Source organism: Labrus bergylta, chromosome 10 (assembly GCF_963930695.1).
Source record: "Labrus bergylta chromosome 10, fLabBer1.1, whole genome shotgun sequence".
In the NCBI taxonomy this organism is placed as follows: Eukaryota; Metazoa; Chordata; class Actinopteri; order Labriformes; family Labridae; genus Labrus; species Labrus bergylta.
The window spans coordinates 2,961,652-2,982,912 of record NC_089204.1 but is presented as its reverse complement, the minus strand read 5'-3'; the positions used below and the strand labels follow the sequence as shown (position 1 = coordinate 2,982,912).

Here is a 21,261-nt window from a genome sequence, read left to right as displayed (position 1 = left end):
ATTAAAGGGAACTTCTGGAATTTCTTTAACCGCGGCTGCATTTTTGTTCATATTTTTGGTCTACATTACGAGAACGTAAAAAGGAAAACGATGAAATCGGAACTTCGACCCAAAACGAAATGATAAATGGGAAGTATTTTTTTCTAAGCATGTCCAATAACAGAGTGTGGATCTAAAAAAGGGCCGGATGTTAATCTCTCTTATTGTATTGTGTAAATGATCCTCATAGATATAGAGATTTTTGCAAGGTTAAGTTGCTTAATGTAAACAGGAACATCCCTCTTGTGGTTTGACATGCAGTAGACAGGAGTTGTGGTTCAACAGCTGCCTTGTAGTATGCAGGTGGTTTTCTTTTTTTACTGTGTGTGTGTGTGTGTGTGTGTGACCCCTGAGGCCTGTACTACAAAGCAGGGTGTTCGGTCAGCAATATAACTTCAAGGTTAACTCTGCTGTCAGGGACTGACCTGCTTGGGATAAGAGATCAGTTTGTACACAGAAACACACACTGACCAAACAGATGCTTGAGAGCTGAAAGAGTTTGTCTTTCCTGGATGATGTTACAGAAGAAAATGTGAATGTATGTTATTAAAGTGTGCTTTACTGAGTTCATCCTTAAACAGAAAATGAGAAAACACAAAAGCCTTGTTGACATAAAATTATTTCTACTTATCGCTTTTAATTTGATTATAAATAGTTTTCATCAGCTCCGTATGACATCCAAGACTGTCGCCACAAAAATAAATCTGAGCACTGAATAGAGTTATAGGAGTACATGCTGTCAGGGGGATTGGGAGTTGGACACACTTATTGGTCGGGGGCGGGGGCGCTTCAAGTTATCATTAAGGGATATCAAGCCATCGAAAGGTGAAGTACCAGAAATAGGAAGAATGAAAACAAAACAAGCTCTACACGAAAATGAAGTAAGGCTCACAGACAGTTTCAAAAGCCCTTTATACATAAATCAGAGGGAGAACCTCTCACTGTCTCTGATGGTGAGACAATGAGTCAGCACAGAGCACTGTGTATGTGTAAGCATGTAAAAAGTCCAGTTTGCAAAGTTATCACCAGCTGTAGTTTGGTTACATCTGCTATTGCACTAATCTCATATAAACAAAAGTGATAGCGTCCCACAATTTATTTTATTTTATTTAACCAGGTTGGTCCCACTGAGATTAAAAACCTTTTTTTCAAGGGAGACCTGGTCAAGACAGGCAGCAGCAAAAACACAAAGTTACAGACAGATGTTATCTTATGATCACATGATCTGACCCCCCATGATCTGAATGATCACACATTCATGTGAAGGCACTCAAAAAAACTCTGGGTTGCTTCATGGAGTCGATGACTGACTTCATGTGACCGTTCAGCGTGACCTCTTGTGTCTGGGTTAGTGAAGCCAGAGAACTAAAAGATACCAGGAATATGTTTAACTCGCTTCCTAATAAATGCCTCAGTTTACTTAATATAGTCAAAAAATAAATCACCAACAATCGTCTGGTTGGTGGTAGATCAGCAGGCTAATGTGTTGTGTAGAATGAATGTATTTGTCAATGTGCCCCAGTGGCAGTGAGAGAAAGACAAAGAAAGACATGTTAGGTTCAGTTTTTTGATACTCTTGACTCAAGCAACCTCCCACTTCTATACATTTCTGTATCCATCAGTCCTTTAGACTACAACAAATCTAAAGATAAAAAAAAAAAGGTCCAAGGTTCAAATTGATCAGAACTTCTTGTTTCACATTAAAATGATGGTTCTCTTTTCATTTCAGCCCATAACTGTAAAAATGGCGGCCCAGAAGTCCTGAGGTGCCACTTTGCCTTCCTTCTCAAAAGAAGGGATTAAACTCGCTTTGACAAACTCCAAGAACCGCACCCAGGAAAAGGAAGACGCTCACAAAGATGAGCCGAGACCACAGTCCCCTTCGCTGCACAGGATCAGCCTCCTGTTTTGTACCTCTGTGAGCAGACTCTCCCCGTTCACTGCGGCCATCTCGGTGCTCGCTGTCCCACCACTGTTGATAGCTGTAGCCGTCTCTGTGGTTCAGCAGCCTTTCATCGAATCGCTCATGAGAGTCCATGTATGATTGATACTCCTTTTTACATTCTGACTGTTTGTGTTTTCTCCTTTGTGGGCAGAGTCGTCGCTCTGAGGTCACAGTGAGGTTTTCTCCTTCCCAGCAGCTCCAGTTGGATTTAGTTTCCTGTTGAAGAAGGTCATTTATGTGTTTGCTTCTTCATGACACTAACAACAAAATCTCTGAACTAAAGTAAATAAAGTGTGAAAAATTGAACGAATACACGAGTCATTCCTTGCAACCTTCCTGAGAACAAGTCATAACAAAAAAACTCTTCTGATTTGGGCATCTTTAAAGGATTACCGGTGAAAAAAATACAACATCTAAAATGATTCCTTTTTTGTCTTTGTTTTTTTTAGCGTTGCAGCTTTCTTGTCCTCACACCTGTTTTGGTTGATTTCTCGGGCCTATTGGGGGGCCTCTCAAATAGCATTCAGGTATGGGTCTGGGTCTGGCCGTCTCCTCCTTCTCCTCTTCATCCTCACTGTCATCTTCTTTATAATTCACCCGAGGTCCCCTCTTTGGCCTCAGTGATCTGCTGACAGTTGGTAAAGCATCATCGTCCTCCTGGGAACAGAAACAGAACGTTGTTATTGACTTATTTTTCATTGTTTCACCGGATGATTGGGTTTCTTTATATCCAGAATGTGACACATCTGTGTTAATGGTCTAACTGTGCCCTGATGTTGGAGCTTAATGTGTGAGCCGAGTGTCCCTGATGCTCAAAGACTCCAGGCCAGCTGATTGAAGGTTCTACTGCCCTACTTAGGCCAGTTAAAAAACTGCCCTAAACATCAAATATCAGTAACATAAAGTTATAGTTTCAAATTGTTTTCCTGTGATACATATTTGTCATAGTTGAAAGGCAGCTTCACTGCTGTCACTCCTGCAAACATGCTCACTACACTTGGGCACACATCATAGATAAGGGTTTCTGAATCACTGGTTCCTGGACAATGGTTGGGCAAAAGTTAAAATATAAAGAAGAGAAAATACCTTGAAGAGTCAAGAGTGAGATAGAGAGAGAGAGAGACAGAGTATGAAAACCAAAAAGAGAGAAAGTTCCAGCCACACTGGCAAGACCACTGGAGTTGGCTGGAACACAATGCAGCGCCTCATTTTGGGAAAAAGGTTTAAACTGTGTTGTTCTAATTCTACCTGTTGGGACTGAGGTTTAGTGATGGGAGGTCCTCTTGCGTTGCGAGCTGGTACAGGTTTAGACTTCCTCTTCTCCTCTTCTGGTTCCTCATCCACCTCTGTGGCTGCAGCCTTCGCTTTGGATGCCCCTCTGGCTCCTCTCGCTTCCTGTTGAGACAGAGACGGGATGTCCTTACTGATACTGATGCTGAGTGTCCTCATTTCAAAAATACAACTTTTTCTTTAACAAATCTTTGCCTCACTACATAACTGTAATTATACTTAAAACAGTTTCATCTTTACACAACACTAGTGGCAACGACTCAGTGAAGGTGCAAACTGAATGGCCTTTATCTCGGCTGACATTTACTCCCCTCGCTAAACCGCCGGTAAATGGCCACTTCTGCTTAACTAGGGATCAAACTGGCCAGCACTTTAGCATGGAAATGAAATGGCACAAGAAGAGGAAATCAGGAGTATAATTGGGGACGCCCTGCTCTGTGTAAAGTGTGTGTCATCAACTTCTTCAAATTGGGCCGTTGAGAGGGCGCTCGCTGGGCCCCGAGGGGTCAAGAAGTGATTGTGGCAAAATTGAGGAGAATCACAGTCCTCCTCCAGCTTAAGACCTGCACACCCCTGGTTAACATGTTCATAGAGGGGGTGAGGGGGGGAGTAGAGTTTGGGGTTAGAGGAGGATTAGCCCTCCCCTTCACTGCTGTCACGTTTCTCCACTCTGGGGTGAAGAGACTCAATAGAGGAAACAGTAATCATTGTGACCAACGCTCAAGTTGTTGAATGTTCACTGAATATAAAAAAAAATGTCCTCTCCAACTGACTGCATCTCGTTTTATATTTAAGATTTCATGTTCAGGCTCTGAAACCTCCGATGGAGCAGGTCTGTTCATTACTTCATTACGGTGCTACTGTAATGTGTTAGTTCTTCAGTATTAAGCCATCATCACGTTTTACTGCAGCCCTCCATCCAGACTAAAAAATATATACTTCTGGCCCCAGACCAGCTTCTCCACAACAACCTCCACAGTATGTGACTCCCAACTTTTTTGCTTTTCCCAACTGATGACTGATGCTGATGAGGCGGTCCCTGTTGAGCTCTGTAAGGTTGTTCACGTGTTTCACCATGAATATTAGTCCGTCTTAATCTATCTAAAAAAGCTCATGTGGACGGAGGCAGGGTTTATGACCGACAGTATACTGCAGTCAGTCTGCAAAAAAAACCTGGAGGACATTATACAACAATTAAATTCCTCCTCCTGCTGTCTTGATATTCTGCAAACAGGTTTTTTCAAAAAAGTTTCCCAAGTCATGGCTCCAGATCTATTACAAATTGTAAACCTGTCTCTTCTCTCAGGTGTCTTCCCACAGGCCCTGAAAACAGCAGTCATCAAGCCACTATTAAAAAAGAACAATCTAGACAAGTCAATAATGAACAATTACAGGCCTATATCAAACCTTCCTTTTTTAAGTAAAATAATCGAAAAAGCTGTTTTTCAACAGTTAAATAACTTCTTGACATTGAGGGACTGTTTCGATGTCTTCCAGTCAAATTTTAGACAAAATCACAGCACTGAGACAGCTCTGGTTAAAGTGTTTAATGACATCTGTTTAAACACAGACAGGGGCAGAACCTCAGTCTTAGTTTTACTTGATCTCAGTGCTGCGTTCGACACAGTTGACCACAATATATTACTCGACCGACTGGAAAACTTGGTGGGAGTTTCTGGCATAGTACTAAACTGGTTTGAATCCTACTTAAAGGACAGGGACTTCTTCGTGTCTATAGGTAACTTTAAATCTGAGCAAACAAAAATTACTTATTATTATTATTATTACGTGGAGTTCCCCAAGGTTCCATCCTGGGGCCTCTTCTGTTCAACCTCTACATGCTCCCACTAGCTCAGATTATAAAGAACAATAAAATAAGTTATCATAACTACGCAGACGACACAAATATATACTACAATGTCACCAGGCAACCATGGTCCCATAAAAGCACTGGGTAAATGCATAGAGCAAATCAATGAGTGGATGTGCAAAAATGTTCTCCAGCTAAGCAAAGACAAAGCTGAGGTTGTTGTTTTTGGAGCAAAAGGAGGAGCGACTAAGAGTCAGCAATCAGCTTCAGTCAGTAAGATTTAAAACCACAGACCAGGCAAGAAATCTGGGCGTAATGATGGACTCAAAACTCAATTCTAAAAGCCACATTAAGACAATTACAAAGTCAGCCTACTATCACCTGAAGAGCATATCAAGAATTAGAGGACTTATGTCCCAGCAGGACCTGGAAAAACTTGTCCATGCTTTTATCTTCAGTCGTCTTGATTACTGTAACAGTGTCTTTACAGGTCTGCCTAAAACATCAATCAGACAACTACAGCTGATCCAAAACGCTGCTGCTAGAGTCCTCACCAAAACCAAGAAAATGGATCACTCTGTCTTGATGCTTTTGATGTCTTGTGTGAAGCAATTTGAATTGCCTTGTTGTTGAAATGTGCTATAGAAATAAACTTGCCTTGCCTTGCAGAGGGAGTGCTAAATATTTTGTCTTCACTCCCAGGCGGCTGTTTCCCCGTCCATCTCAATATACAGGATATGGCTCAGACCAACTTGATGAAAGCTGTACTTGAATGAGTCATGACACAGTTCTTGAAGTGGTGAAATGAACCCAAACGGTTTGAATCTCTGGGTGATATATGATATATATATATGATATATTCGCTTGTTGTGGTTAGCCACAAACAAAAAATCCTGTGTCCAACTTAAGCAAGATGGAAAAGCCAAACTTGACTTTGATTTTAGTTATAACTCAGCTGAGCACTTTATGGCCTCTTTCATAGACTGATGACTGGAACTTCTCACCTTCTCCCTGGTTGGAGGATCTTGCCTCTTGGTGGTGGGCTTTTCAGCAGGGTCTTTAGGCACAGAGAGGTCAAGCTTTCCTTTGACCACACTTCCCAACAGTTTCTTGACATGCATGTAGTCTGGCTTTTCCTGGTAGTCCAAGGTTTTGACATAAAGAAGGAATGCAGCCACCTCATCTGAAGACAGAAACAGAGTGAACTTCAAATAAAAAGTCAAAGATTTAAATCTTACATTTGTAGTAAATCACTGATTGAACCATCTGATACACGTGTTGCTGTTATCAGGCACTGCACTGATTTTACTAACTGAGACTTAATATTTAATACAAGCACCGCCTTCAGTAACGCTGCATCCTCTGTTTTATTATTTCTGGCAGACCTGAGTCATGGAGCAGCACAGGCAAGATGAACCTGAAGGTCTCACTGTCCAGATAATACACCACTTGGCAATGTTTCTCCCACAGAGGGTAGATTAGGCATGGCACAGCTGTGGATATGCATTTGTTGTGTGTGTGTGTGTGTCATACACAGTCAGCTGCTATGCATCACACACTGGCCAGACGACGCGTATGACACATACTGCACTCCAACTTGTATCTCTCACTCACACACACACACCGTTGATGCATTCCCTGGCTCTTATCTGAGGCGGGCAGCTGGGCCTCGTCAGCAGAGGAGCACCCGGTCCCAACTATACATCACACACTGTGAGCCTCCACACAGGAGTGACCTCTCCATAAAGAGGAGAGATAAAACACAACAAAGTTTGAAAGGCGTGTCAATGGGACAGCTGTTTTAACAGGTACAAAGTTATCGTAGATCGTCTCGGTTCTGTGATTCGGGAGAACCCAGAATGAGGCTGTTTTTGAAAACGCCTACTACACAAGTAGAGCGTACTGATTTGACCAGTATGAGAACAAATGTGAAATCTGCAGAATGACAAAAATGTTGTACCGATTCATAAAGATTTCACAGTATGCATCAGAACAGTCCTTTTCACGTATTGTTGTTTCCCAAAATTCAAAGCACCAGGTCAGACATCAAGGAAATAATCACAATCAGACCAAACCACACAAAGATACCACCGGTTATCTTTTTTGATTCCCAAACTCGTGAAAATCAAAATGAATCTGCTTTTTTTCAGACCATCAGTGGAGGCTCCACTGTAGCAGCGTTTGCTGTCAGCTGGACTGTTGTTTACTTCTGCATTCCAAGACCAGAAACCAGCTTACTGGCATACTGGAAAATACACACAGACTGCCATTCACACTACATACTACTGTTGCACGTAGTATGCAGTAGGCAGTACATACTGCACACTGCTTTCGGCTGCAGTACATAGCAGGGGGTTTTTCAGAAAGTCTTCATGCAATAATCTATTTTAACATTCAACCCATAAAGAGTGTTATGAGAGCGAAAGTGTAATTCTCTTTAAATGATTCCTGCATTTTGAATTATAAAATACTGTAATTGTATTTGCTAATTAGAATAAATATATACCATGGTCAGTTTGTGTTTTGGATAAAGTTCTAAAACATTCCACTACCACTCATTATTTAAATGATCTCTGACCTTTTTCCTTGTTCAGAGTTATTTTTCCATGTTACATGTAGCGGAGCACTCGGCGACTCTCTGCTCTGCCTGCACGTAATAAAACTTTAACAGTAAACTCCGTCATGTTGAGGATTGTTATTTCCCTGGTATTTTTTTCTTTGGTCTGGTAAATAAATTGCGCACCGGAGCCTAAAAAGAAGTCCGGACATGACGGGCAGTGCACGCTGATGTTCACTACCACAATAAAAGCCTCCAATACACCGAGCCGACTTCACGTAGCAGATAAAAGTTCTGACTGTAGCCTACATTGAAATGCCACACTGACGCAAAACTACACTTGTGTTACAGGATTCAGATAAATGCCTGACATTAAAAACAACAGTTTGTACATTTGTCACTAACCCACATTCTGCTCGACTTTTTTTTTTGGTCTGATTGACACTGACTAAAAATATTACAATTTTGGACGGAAATTTGTCGTAGTGACGGACAACTTTCATCCCTGCATGTATACAGGACGACACATGTAGAACAGCTCTGGTAGACCCTGTGCATGTCGGCCTGGTTTCTAAATGAGTTTTGGCTCTGGCCTTTCCTCTGGCTCTCCATTAAAAGAGCAGAAGATTAGACACACAGATTCCTCCCCTCTTCTCCACAGGCTTGTCGTCTTATTTCCAATTTTCTATTTTTCTTTTTCGATTAACCTAAGAAGTGTAAATGATGTAATAAAACCTGAAGAAGCCCTGTGGTCCCTGGCTTACCTGTGCTGGCTCCACTCACAGACAGCTGCTGGACCGAGCCTGGCAGATTATCCATCAGCCTGAGAGAGGAGGAATGAGAAGGAGATAAAGCAGAGATCAACAGAGTGCTTCTGAACGATGGAGTTCAGGGGTGGCCTGTTGCTCCAGCTACTGTATGGATAAGACCTGTCACACTAAACCCTACAAACAGTGACGAAAATGTACTGTATGTAAAACATGACACAGCATTATGAAAATGTGATTGTAATGACTCTGCACGTTGGGGAAAAGAGAAATGTTAAATAAAACCAGATGTTTTTGGCAAATGAAAGATATTTATTAACAAAGAAGAACAAATTGTGCTTCAAGAAAAAAGGGAGGTAAAATGTAACTGTCCTCTGATTGGTTGATTGTTTCACTGCAGCTGCACACCGATCAGGCTTCACCAGAAGAAGCCTAAATATACTACTTTGGCTTCACTTTTCACATCTGGAGACATACATGTATTTTTTTGAAAGGGATCTATGGCAATGCAATTCATCTGTAGAAAAATAAGCTTGGTAATGGAAATGTTAACATATTTATGGTATTTTGTGGACATATACAAACTCCCCCACAGAGTACCTGGCTAAACATGTTTTCACCAGAGGTCTCTGCTGTGAAAAATTCACAAGTGACTTCTTACCTGGCCTTGGCCTCTTGGACCTGCACTGGGTTCTTGAGATCGCTGTCCCATGGCAGAGATCCAGATAACCAGTGTAGAAGACAGAAGCCCAAGATCTGGAGGTCCCCCCGTCTAGATGGAGCTACATAACGACAGGAAGATGAGGCAGGGAGAGTTTAACATTTAACCTTAACAAACTGCTTCTAACTTTGACCAATGGATCATTCCTGACTCCCTTATATGTGTCAGTTTGTAAAAGCTTTGTTCAGTTATTTCCTTGGGGAAAAAAAAGATTTCTACAAAAAAATCAAAAATGGTTCAGAAAATTCAAGAAAAAAAAAGAAAAATCAATAGAAAGGTAAGACTTTTCACAAATACACTCCTAAAATAATTTCTAAATAACAAATCTTTCCCCAGAGGAGTCAAGGTTGGACACAAAGCGACAGTTTGCAAGGTCAAGTAGAAAGGTAACTCACAAAGAAGTAAAAAAGTGAAGAAACCCTCTCACAAAGTGTCACCTGACATTTTTTTTCAGATTACAAAAAAAGAAACTGATTCCATCTTTTGATTTAATCTCTGTTATATAATTTCAGCTATGAAGGAATCACAGTGAGATGACCTACAGTAGAAACGTAAGAGGATGATAATCAAAGTGGGGGCTGGATTCTGTGAAAATGGGTCTTAGTAGTGTCTGAAGCTGTAACCAGCTTTTTTGTATACTTGAAAGTCAGCAGTGTTGAAGTCAAGACCACAAGAGGGGTTTTCTTTCTAATCCCAGGAATGACGTTGAAAAAAAAGCAAATCAGTGGTGGTTTTGACGGGTCTTGATCTAAAATTTTGAGTCCACCCAGTGTGAGACTGAGACGAGACCGGGTCAAAATGCTTTTCATTACAAGACGAGACCTTCAAAAAGTGGTTTCCAGACCGGTCTTGGATATGCAGCCGGCCAGTCAATCTGCAGCAACTGTGTGATGCTGTCATGTCATTATGGACCAAAAATCTCCGGGGAATGTTTCCAGCACCTTGTTGAATCTGTGCATCAAAGAATTAAGGCAGTTCTGAAGGCAAGAGGGGGTCCAACCCAGTAATGGCAATGTGTAGCTAATAACGTGGCCAGTGAGTGTTTATGTAAGGGCTGCACGTCGTCCATTAGTTCCTGATAATGGACACCTCGTTGGTCATTATTCTTTGCTTAATGCATAAGGAATGACGCTTATGCTGAAAGGCATTAAAATCAGTTCTGTAACAACACTATGAATACCCTCAGTGCTATTTTATGAATAAGATGACTGTAAACAGATGTAGGTCTGTGTATTGAGTACAACGCTTTAGTTAACTCTAATTTCTCAAACACAGAAGAAATCACATGTAGGACATAGTTTTGATTTCTCATGCACTAAGTTTTCTTCAAGCACAAGTCTGGAGTGTGTTTGTGTCTTATAGTGAGTGTGTTTGATTGCAGGGGTCTACATTAACGTGTGAGGTCTATCAATACTTGTCGACCAACTCCATCCAGAGGGGTCGAGCTCGGGGGAGTTTTAACAGCTCAATACTGTAACGGTCGCCACACGTCTCTGGAGAAATTACCTATCGACTGGCTCCATCAGAGGGGAGAAATCTCCTCCCTGAGCCACAGCACGCATTGATCCTCTCCATCCAGGCCGGTCTAAAGAGGAAGCATGGTCACTGCCACGCTGGACCAGATTACATGGAATGGACCGGACTGTTATCTGGTTACAGGTTAACCACATTTCTGTTCATGAAATATGAGTGTCCAAACCCCGAGTTAAGATATCCAGACATAGGAGATATTTTCTTTTTAAAGAGAAGAATAGATGTTTGAGTAATTGTCCCTGAACAAAAAAAACTTCAGGGTAAGCTGGGAAAAACAAAACATGAGAGGGCTAACAGGGCTTTCACACTCCTGAAAAACTCCTGATCTTAGCAGGAGTAGCAAACAGACACATTAATTTACTGGCTTTATCCGGAGTTCCTCCTGTCAGCGTCAATTTTTGTTACGTCACGTCTTGCCTCAGGAGACCCCCCCGCCCACCCCTCCAGTCTGAAGGGCATAGTCTTTGCTGTAAGGTACAAATGTGAACAGCCAGGTCAGGAGAATTTCCTGAAATGATCTAGATATTGTCACTTAAATGATCAAAGTGGACAATTAGAATAGTAAATAAAGAGAATGTTGAAGGGGTTTGAGAGGGGCCATGTCCACAGTTGTCCTTAATGGGGATGTTTCTAGCTACAATGTTCCCTGTCGATTTAAACCAATATTAAAATTCAGACAAGTCGGCCACTCTAATGTAAAGAAAACACTCAGAAAACAGTCAAAACTTAGCAACAATTTATGTAACACGCCTTAACATGGGATCACAGCAGCTGAAGCTACACAATGTCAAATTGGTTTGCCGAGTGTGGCTAACGTTAGCAGAGCTAGCGACACAAGCCTTCAACCCTCCTTGGAGGTTAACATTCCTGTGGTTATGTGTACAGTATTGCTCGAGTCAAGTCGTTGATTGCTAGATTAACCTGACACGGCATATGCACAACTCTATATTTGTCTTTTTAACAAATGTACAGTGTCTTTGAGTTTCTGAACAGTTCTTATAAATAAAATGTATTATTATTATATTCGTTAGTTCAAAATACTGCAAAAACCTCTCTGTGCTACGAGAGGCTATCTGTCCACTGGTCTGGTTAACATCGGAGTAGAAGTAGATAATTATGGCATTAAAACTTTGGCCATTAACCGGGGCTATATCCTCAGCTAGAGGCGGCTGGCTGCCTGTTAGCTTACACACATTTAACCAGCATTGCTTGTCTGAATTATCTAGTAGCTAGCACTAGCTAGTAATGCCACCTAGTGAAGATGACGATGCTTAATTAGTCAAATCCCTTGTCCGTCCATGTTGGTATTTTAGAACTTTGAAGGTATGAAATCATGTTGAGGTCCAGGCACCTTTTTCAAAATGATCAATGTGTCTTTGAAATGTGGTATTGATGAATAATTCATTATATCTCTGTGTAAAGCAGGTTAGGCCACAACATCAACTCTCAAGTATGTCACTGTCTGTTACACTACATCTGAGCCACTCTGATGATGAATGAAAGGTCTTGTTGCCCTTGTGGGATTAAAGTATGCGTTCACTCAGCATTACAGCGGGGGCTTCCTATTGTTGTAAATAATTACACAACTCTTCATTGCTACTGAGAGGCTGTTAGAGGAGAATAAAGATGAAAAATACATGTGATACTGACACTGGAAAAAAAAGTGTTGCAACTCCCAGAGCAACATAATAGATTAACAATTAAAAAGATCAACAACTACATTTAGCACTGCTGCCCTCTGTGCGTGCTTTGGGCACCTTATCGCAGCTCATAATACTGTGTGTGTGTCTGCTCTTCTGTATTTAATGTGTTTTGCCCTCACATGAGGGGAGACAAAGGACAGTGGAGCAGAAAGATATGCATGTGCATACGCACTTAAACAGCTCTCAAAGGGAAGTTCCTTGACACACACACACACACACACACACACACACACACACACACACACACACACACACACACACACACACACACACACACACACACACACACACACACACACACACACACACACACACACACACACACACACACACACACACACACACACACACACACACACACACACACACACACACACACACACACACACACACACACGTTTTCTACATGCTTTAGACAGGGAGGTGAGGCAGCGGCGGTGTTGTTGTTAATTATCTCCTATTGTTATTCAGATTCCCTAAAGCATGCTGCAGTGTCACACTCTTAACCCTTGTGCTTCACAGTCTTGTCGTTCGGAGCTGGTCTTCTGTCCGCTGGACGCCCACCGAATAGTGGTAATTACACCGTTTAGCTCGCAGTTCAAAGGCCTGCCAGTCGGCAGCTGAATTCAACCAAACCTCACCATGGCAACCTGTCAACATCTTTATAGGGATTGGTGCCATCAGGTCAGAGAAGGGTAGGTAAGGGTCTCGTCCTCTGTCATAATCTCCGCGCAAAGTGGAAAGTACACTCGTCTGTTTTTAAGCAGGTGTTTGTGGCCTCGTCAAATGAAGCTCAAAATACAAAAAATGCATCACGATTTGGATTTTCATTTGTTTTCAGATGACAATATGAACATGTTTTCTTTCCAATGCTGGAGGTGTGTACAGTTTTTTAAAAGACGGATGTAATCGATGACTGGATTTATGTTTAAACAATGCTCATCTCTTTTGGTTTTACCACGTTTTCAAGGCCATTTAGAGATGATCATTATAGATGTCTTTAACCTTTGGACATTTAAAAAAAAATATCACCTGAAGAAGACCTCTGGTCAAAACGTTGTGATTAATAAAACCCTTTTTTTGTGGCATTTGAGCATAATCTTGTAAATTCACAAGTTTTAACTTTTTAAAGCAACGTTACCATGGCGCTGGTAGCGTAGTGTTTAGTGCGCACAGAGGCTGTAGTCCTCTGGGTGGGCCGCCCAGGTTCTGGACTGTAGCCCCTTTCCCGCATGTCGTTCCCCGGTCTCTCTCTCCCTGATTTTTCTGACTCAATCCAATGTCCTATCTCTACGATAAAGGCACAGAAAGCCCCAAAAACAAAATAAAAAGTAACGTTACCCAACACTGCCTATGAGAGCACATTTCTTCATTCAGGGTGGTAAAAGGTGAATTCTCTCACTCTTTCCCTTCTCCTTCCTCAATCATATTAAAATTGACTTTCATCTCATAGTTATTGCTGACGGGGACATTTTTCTGGCCCTCTTTTACTCATCGATCCTGTTGATAGAAACACTACCGAGGCGATTAGGCAGTCTGAACCATGCTAACTCACAGTATCGAACCGGAGGAGGAGTGGAGTTGGCCTGTGTGGAAGCTCACAGAGGTTATCTGTGGCTTGGTGCCTCGCTCTAACCAAACATCAAAGCTCTTAATTAATGGGGGATGAATACACGATGCAGGTTATGACTTCAGCTAATTAGGGAATTGTTAAACAGAGACGGTACCGGGGAATTCAGGAGGGGCTGCGGATGGAGAATCGATGGTCAATGAAGAGAGGGAGCATGTAGGCAATTTGCCAGTTAATGTGTTCCCAATATCAGCCGAGGGAGGCAGAGGGTGGCGGGGCAGGGAGGCTATTTTACATGTATTGACAAAGCAAGACTGGGAACTAAATGGGACACAGTCCATTGCAGAGTTGAAATAAATACTGTCAACATGTATACATTTTTGCTATAGTGTCATTCATCAACAAATTACTCAACACCAGAATCAAAACTCTTCTTAGTGAAATCAGCAGTTTGAGACAAATCAGAGTATATCTTTGTTCTAGTTGTTATGTGTAGTTTTTGTGTGTGCAGATGTTTAGTCCTGGCACCTACAATGACATATACTCTGTGACTTGTTAAGGGAAAAAACAAAAAAACCATTGGGGGAAATATGCCATTCAGTTGAGCTGCTGATTGACATGTGAGTCATACTTTCAGTTTAACTTTGATGGGAGTATTTTTAATGTTTGAGAGAACTGCGCATGCATTGTTTCACAGCATGCCATGAAGCAGCTAACTGTCTACCTCACTGTTGTTCCCTTAAGAGGGGAAAAATAACTCTATCACCCAAAGATGGCTGCCTGTAGCAGCATTGCTACAGGACAAATGCTGCCTTCATGTGCTCCTGGGAAATATCGCATTTACTTTATTAAAGAGTTATGAGCATAAACGGCCCTCCGGTCGTAATTACGAGTGGGAAATTGTGAAATTTTGATAATATTCAAGTTGCTGAGTTGTAACTTATGCATTGAGTTTTCATGGGAGAATGGTAGAAAGAAAAAAATATAGCTGTTGTAAATAGAAGCTCACATTTATTTTTAGTGTTCTATTAGCAGTAACAAGCAGGCACGCCTTAACTATAAATCATGCCAGTTGAGTATATTAACATTGGTAATGACGTTTACCTGAAGCTCATTTTTTGTTCTTCTTTCTGCAAGAGTACTTGAACGCGTGCATGCCGTTTTAACGACTGTACAACTGGCAGTTACGATGTTTCTAAGGAGCACGTGAAGGCAGCAATTATCTCTGTTCATGAACCAGACCTCTACGTCTCATGCATTTTAGAGCTTACCAAGACCTTTGTGGGCATCAAGGCTGGTGTACTCCATGGTTCCGTTGTGGCCCTTCTTGGGGTTTTCTTTGTATTCTTTGTGGTCCCCATCAGGACAATATCTGTAAGACAGCCCATAGTCTGCCAGGTAGACCTAAAACACACAACGGGAAACACATACACACACTCATTTGAGCAATTATTTCAAAGCCATTAAACTGATAGAGTGAATACTTTTGTCATCTTAAAGAAATAACCCTGATTAAAACAGATACCTGATAACTTCGTGTTCTGTAATGTGCAAGTGTATACTGTAGAGTACAGCAGACCTCACCCCCGTGCACATGCAGGATTATTTGTAGTGATCAGCTGTGGACTAACCTGTTCAGGGTCTCTGTAACCCAGCATGAGGTTGGCAGCTTTAATGTCTGCATGAACGTACTCATGTTCATGAATATATTCCAGAACGGACACCTGGTACAAACAGAAACAGAGACACTTATAATGAGGAGTTTGTGAAGGTGTTTGAGTGGATGCACAATATCCAGATATGTTCTGTTACTCTCATGGTTTAAAGAGTTTGTTATCTGTTTAAGTGACATTTGACCCTGGGTTTTTTTTTTTATTATCTGGACTACACAAGCTCGAGCTCCATCCAGATGCTTTGAACAACAATCAATGAACAAAAAAAAAAACAGGGTTGTCCTTTTACTCCATGAAGATGAGCTCACCAGTCCTTGGCTAAGTTGCAGCACGGTGGCCTTCTTCAGACGACCTCCGTTTTTCTCACAGACTTTCTGAAGGTCACTGCCCAGGCGGTCCATAGCCATGAAACGATACCTGCAGAAGAGAGAACAAAAACATGTGTTTTTCAAGTTTCTTAAACCCCTCCCAGTTTCTAATTCCTGATTAGAAAACAGCTGTGTTCAAACAGCCTTGCATGTTATGGTGGAATATTATCAAAGTGATCACACAGTGATTTTAACTTTGTATGCTTTCAATTGATGTCCTATTTTTTACCAAGTCCCCCGAAGTATCGATCTGACCCATAGACTGTTTATCAAGAAGCACAAAGCAACAGCAGCCTTTCAAGTGAAGCCAAAATATTTAGAGCTCCCCCTATTGACTGACTGCAGTATAGGTCATAAGTCCATGTTAACAGATGGGAAAAAGGTCAAACTATAAAGTTAAAATACACATAAAAAATGTTTGTCATACCTGGATTCTATCATTATAGTTACTTCCTATCATTCTGATTATTAGTTTAATCAATGCTATGAAGAGTGGGTGAACATCACTATCAACAGCTCTGTTGATAAATGCGGCTCCTGGCAGAGTTCTTCACCAGAGCCAAACCAGTCAACTCTCTGGTTTGGCCAGCCAGCTCCCTACTGCACATGTCCTTTTGATGAATAAATTTATATTTTTCCACATGACATATCAGCATTTTAAAAAAAAAATACATTACCTGAGGTTATTATGTTCAGCGAGCCCTGACCCCCAGTATGTCGGGATGCCAAGGAAGTCCAGCTTCCTGCTTGTCTTCCATTTCTGCACTGTTATGACAAAAAAAGAAAAAATAATGTCAAGTTGTGTTGGCACATATCTTTTCAAACCCTTAAATTATATTTCTGAATAGACTGAATAACAGGAGTCAAACCACCAGCTACATTAAACTCAGAGTCACAATGGATGTATTGAAGAAGCAGAAACCTGTGGACCATGGAGTTGTACTAAAAAAACATTTAAAGGGAATGGCTGGCAACTATACAAACTTTTGATGAGAGTCTGATGGTACCATAACCTTGAACTAACCCCAGGCAAAACACCTCCTCAATTCTAAGAGTTTTCTGAACAAAGGCCCTCAAATTCCGTGGAAGGAAGCTGAAGTTTTGTCCAAATTCCAAATTGTCCTTGAAAGGGTATTAAAGCATATGTGCAAATATCAATCTTACAATATTGAGGATGAAAACAACTGCAAACACACACAGACACACACACACACAGACAAAGCAGTAGGCCTGGCTCAGGGTTCTATGGCGGCTGGCCTGACTGGCGCTCAACCAGGCTGGCAGGTGGTCAGGGGCTCAGCGGAGGCCCGGCCATCATTACGTGTGAGTGGCTCCCTCTCATAACGAAGGCGTTGGAGAGCTCAGACAAGCACGGAGAGGGGGGGCTAACTGCCACCGAGGTGCATGTTTGCTTTGGCTTATTATTAATTACGGTGCGGCAGGCAGCTAAGCCTCTGTGTCTGCGGCCACTTCATCAGTCAAACACACTCATGCTCCGACGAGCTGCTGTGGCGCTGGACGGGAGGTGCTACTCACTGCTCTCTGGTTTGGCTGCCCTCTGGTAGAACTTGAGCTCCGAAAACAGGGGGCCATTCTCCTGGTACTCCTGCACATAGAAGCACACATACATTATTAAATACCTCTTATCCCTGATTAAAGAAGCACAAGGATTGACAAAAAAGAAACATGTCTGGTATTAAAGTCTTAGCAGATTAGAAATGATATGTTTTTCTATTTGTGTAACTAAAACTGGAGGCGCATCATGTTCTTTCATCGAGCTAAGGGGATTCAAACCTTGGCTCTATGTTTATATTTTTTATACAAAAAATGACATCAGAAAACATCAACCATGGGATTATAAGGCCCTGCCTAACATAGATAGGGTGTCTATGATTGTGCAGAACAGATTTACTCACCACTTTTATGACAAAGTCCGTGTCTGCTGCAACAGGGCGGTCTACATCCTGGGAGGCTTTGAGACAACAGGAGACAGTGAGGGAAAGTACAGACAAACGCAGGCTACAAACATATGCTAAACCTTTCTTCTTTTTTTTATGGATGTGTAAACTGGAATAGTAGCTGATTGTTAACGTCTTCAGACATTAAAGAGAAAAAGTACTCAACAAGCTGGAGGGTTGAAACTATCCTTAGAAATCAGATCGGATCAAAAAGCTTTACAATCAAGATGAACCTTGATCAATCAGAGTATAGGCACTCTGAAATAACATTTGATTTAGGCAGTAAGAGAAGGAATTTGATTCAGTTGGTTAGCATGTATCTACTTATTTATATTTTATGGGACAGATTGTATATTTAAAGGGTATGTTTTAAGGGAAATAATTCCTATTACCGAGATAGATCAGTCCAAAGCCCCCTTGACCGATGATTTCCCCAAGTCTCCATTTCTTCTTCTCAGTGTCCGTTAGTATGAAGCCCTGTGGGAGCGGTTTGGGTAACGCTGTCTTTTTTGGTGCCATAAAAACTGCACAAACTCAAGGAACTGTGTGGAAGAAATATTTTTATGAAAACCAACGACAGGTATGAATGTAATGTCAGTAAGTTATTTAAGCAAACCTGGTTCAAACAGTGAAGAGGCCAAGTGGAACATAATGCTATGTACCATTATACCGCCAGTTCTAAAATAGAAACAATGTCATAGGTGACAATATTGTTGAAAGCAGACTCTGACTCTGAGTGTCATCATATAATCATATATAAGATAGAAAATATGAGACAAAATGTATTAGGAATAACATGTAAAAATATGGTTGTGCTTTGTTCTACCTCGGGTAGGGGTCTCTCAACTTTTAGGGGCCCAAGTTCCTCTACTATATTGAAACATGTGTCAGCTTGAAGTCATTAGACTGACTCATTAAGAAAACCACAGCACTGTAAATGATGTGGTAACTGTCTTTATGAGAGGGGTGCTACTGGTAGCTATAGTAACAGTCGTTATTAGCAACACACTTACTTTATAATCACATATTTTATCTTTTTTACCAACCAAAACCCCGTAAAAGGAGAGGAAGTTAAAATATAAATAACTCTGCTGTTCAGCATGTAGTAGTTCTACCAGCTACAAGAAGCTAATGTTATTTATCATGCTCATACATACACCGACTTCCGGAGATAACTCAAGCAGTAGTACGTCGTCAGTGGACCTTTTCGTTGAGAAACATACCGACGAACTGCCCTTATTTATACTTTAAAGAGACCAATCTCCCCGAGTCTCTTCCCCTGCCGTCCAGTGCAAAGCAAAAACAAAAACCGAAACCACTTCCTGAAAGTTGTCCCTCCCCGCTACGCCCCACAGCCAATGGCGTGAGGGGAAAAGTTTCTCAACAGTCCAATGACCAATAGGAGGAGCAGAGGAAGCGGAAGTGTCAGTATCATTCTCTCAGCAAATGTCATTCATTAATAAGGCATTTAAAGGTAACTCTGCATTAGCTCTTCTAAACCACGGGCTTCTTATAAAACCACATATTTTTAATTAGTTGATTAGGTCATACTTACAGTAAAATTCAAAGGCAGAGTAGTTTAAAATCAGTTTTAAACAGACCCAAAATGAAATATGGCAGTACTCTTGCCAATTTGCTAAAATAGAATGAATATAAGGAGTGAATGTAGACTCTAGCTTCACTAGTGAAACCAATGAATTAGTGCATTTAAACTGTATTGGTTTTCAGTGCAAGCAGAAGACTATGTAAGTCTATTTCTTAATTTATTTATCTTAACAGTTTATACTGTATGTCATCCTTACGGTCACATGAGGCTCCAACAAAGATGGCAAGGAGAGAAAACAATCTGAATTCATTCTATATGAGCTGTTTACCACCCAGGGGAACAATTGATCCTGGTGTTGAGGACTGCAGCATGCTAAAAGTAGACAGAATTTAAAAGAACTAATGTGGGATTTCTTCTCTATTTCTCAAACATCCTGATCTTCAAAATATCATCCATTAAATCTGATCAAATTCAGTGTTGAGTGGAAAGATTAGCAAAACCTCTTCAACATAATGTTTTTTTTTCATTCTATGCCATGATCCCTGAACTCATCCAACTGTTCACATAATGACATTAGCAGTGATCCTCCATCTACCTTGTTTCATTTAAAAACACCAGTGAATCATTAAAAGTCAAAAGATTCATCTCATATTCTCATTTGAATATTTACTCACCCAAACCCAAGTTTCATAGGCCGTTCTTTTATTCATCTTTCATTTTATGTAGTTTAAAATAAATACTTTATACAGCTGCTCTGTGTCCTTCACTTGCAGTATGATGCAAGTATAAAAAAAGAGTGATTCATTTATGTTATTCATTAATTTAATCATTCAGAAACATTCAAAATATGTTTTTATCAAAAGGCCTAATTATTGCTTTAGAGTCCCTGCTGTTGAATAGATATGGGCCCTCCTCCTTGAAAGAGAAAATCTGACCCTGCTGAAAGCAAAATATAGTTTCATACTGATCCAAGTGCGTTGAATACTCGAATGTGCTCAACTGTACTCAAATGTAGTCAATAAGGGCAGCCGATGTTAGCAGCAACATGCAGTAAAATGGAAGCAGAGGTAGTGCTTGGTCCTGACATGGGGCCTCTTGTATACTGCTTATTCAACTTACTTACTCAAATCAATACCAGTTTGTTTCAGGAATTCTGGCGTCCCTGTTGTAACCCAGCTTGATCTCCGTTTTGCTGTACAACATGGTCAATACCCCGCCTGCCTAATGAACACAGGCTGCAGGAACAAGTGTAAAGCCAGGAGCCAGTGGTGGACAGGAACTCACGCACTTCTCCCCACTCATCGCTCCCAATCAAGCTTGTTTTATTCGGATGAAAGGGGGAGAAAATGCCTTCTCTTGTTGTTTCTGTCGGCGTGCACCTGCAGTGAGCCTATCGATCTGCAGACACCCCTCAGGGCCTAATTTAAGACTCAAGGATTCTGCTATGAAAGGAAGAAAATAAAACATCACTGGTTGAACATCAGGTAGTCACAGGGAAAACTGGGGAAGTGAGTCTGCTTTGGATTGAAGATGAGCTTTAAGTCAAGTGTGCTCTTTGTCTGAAGATCAAACGAACAACACTTCCAATGAATGGGGCCTAATTATTGCAATATAGAGCCTATAGCATCTAAATACCTGCTATTTACTGAACTTATATCTAATTGGCCCGGGAATATGTAGAATTGCATAGTTCTCCCCAAACATCTGTTTACAAATGTGTACATATTTTTTCAGTATGGTGTTGCAGCATGTTCTCACTCCCAACTTTTCAAATATATCAC

General features: G+C 41.1%; 2 protein-coding genes across 3 annotated transcripts in view; one reads left to right on the top strand and one right to left on the bottom strand.

Annotated features, from left to right (window-relative positions):
* The window catches only part of fancl (FA complementation group L), a 32,485-nt gene extending 30,195 nt beyond the window's left edge, over window positions 1-2,290 (top strand). Inside the window, exon 14 of the mRNA XM_020651083.3 lies at window positions 1,769-2,290. Coding sequence (XP_020506739.1) covers window positions 1,769-1,804 — 36 coding nt within the window. The 3' untranslated portion in view covers window positions 1,805-2,290. The remainder of the gene's footprint in view (window positions 1-1,768) is intronic.
* LOC109996791 (serine/threonine-protein kinase VRK1) lies at window positions 933-19,249 on the bottom strand. Of its 2 annotated transcripts, none has more exons than XM_020651081.3 (14): window positions 19,098-19,249; window positions 18,327-18,476; window positions 17,893-17,948; window positions 17,513-17,582; window positions 16,654-16,741; window positions 15,917-16,025; window positions 15,567-15,659; window positions 15,207-15,339; window positions 9,070-9,190; window positions 8,406-8,464; window positions 6,089-6,267; window positions 3,233-3,379; window positions 2,459-2,641; window positions 933-2,200 (listed from the first exon to the last, which is right to left on the bottom strand). In XM_020651081.3, the coding sequence occupies exons 2-14, from the start codon at window positions 18,451-18,453 to the stop codon at window positions 1,826-1,828; spliced, it is 1,740 nt and encodes a 579-aa protein (XP_020506737.2). In that variant the 5' UTR covers window positions 18,454-18,476; window positions 19,098-19,249; the 3' UTR covers window positions 933-1,825. The 2 variants fall into 2 exon arrangements, with proteins under 2 accessions (XP_020506737.2, XP_020506738.2); XM_020651082.3 differs by having other exon boundaries at window positions 19,092-19,242.
* Between the last annotated feature and the right edge of the window lie 2,012 nt (window positions 19,250-21,261).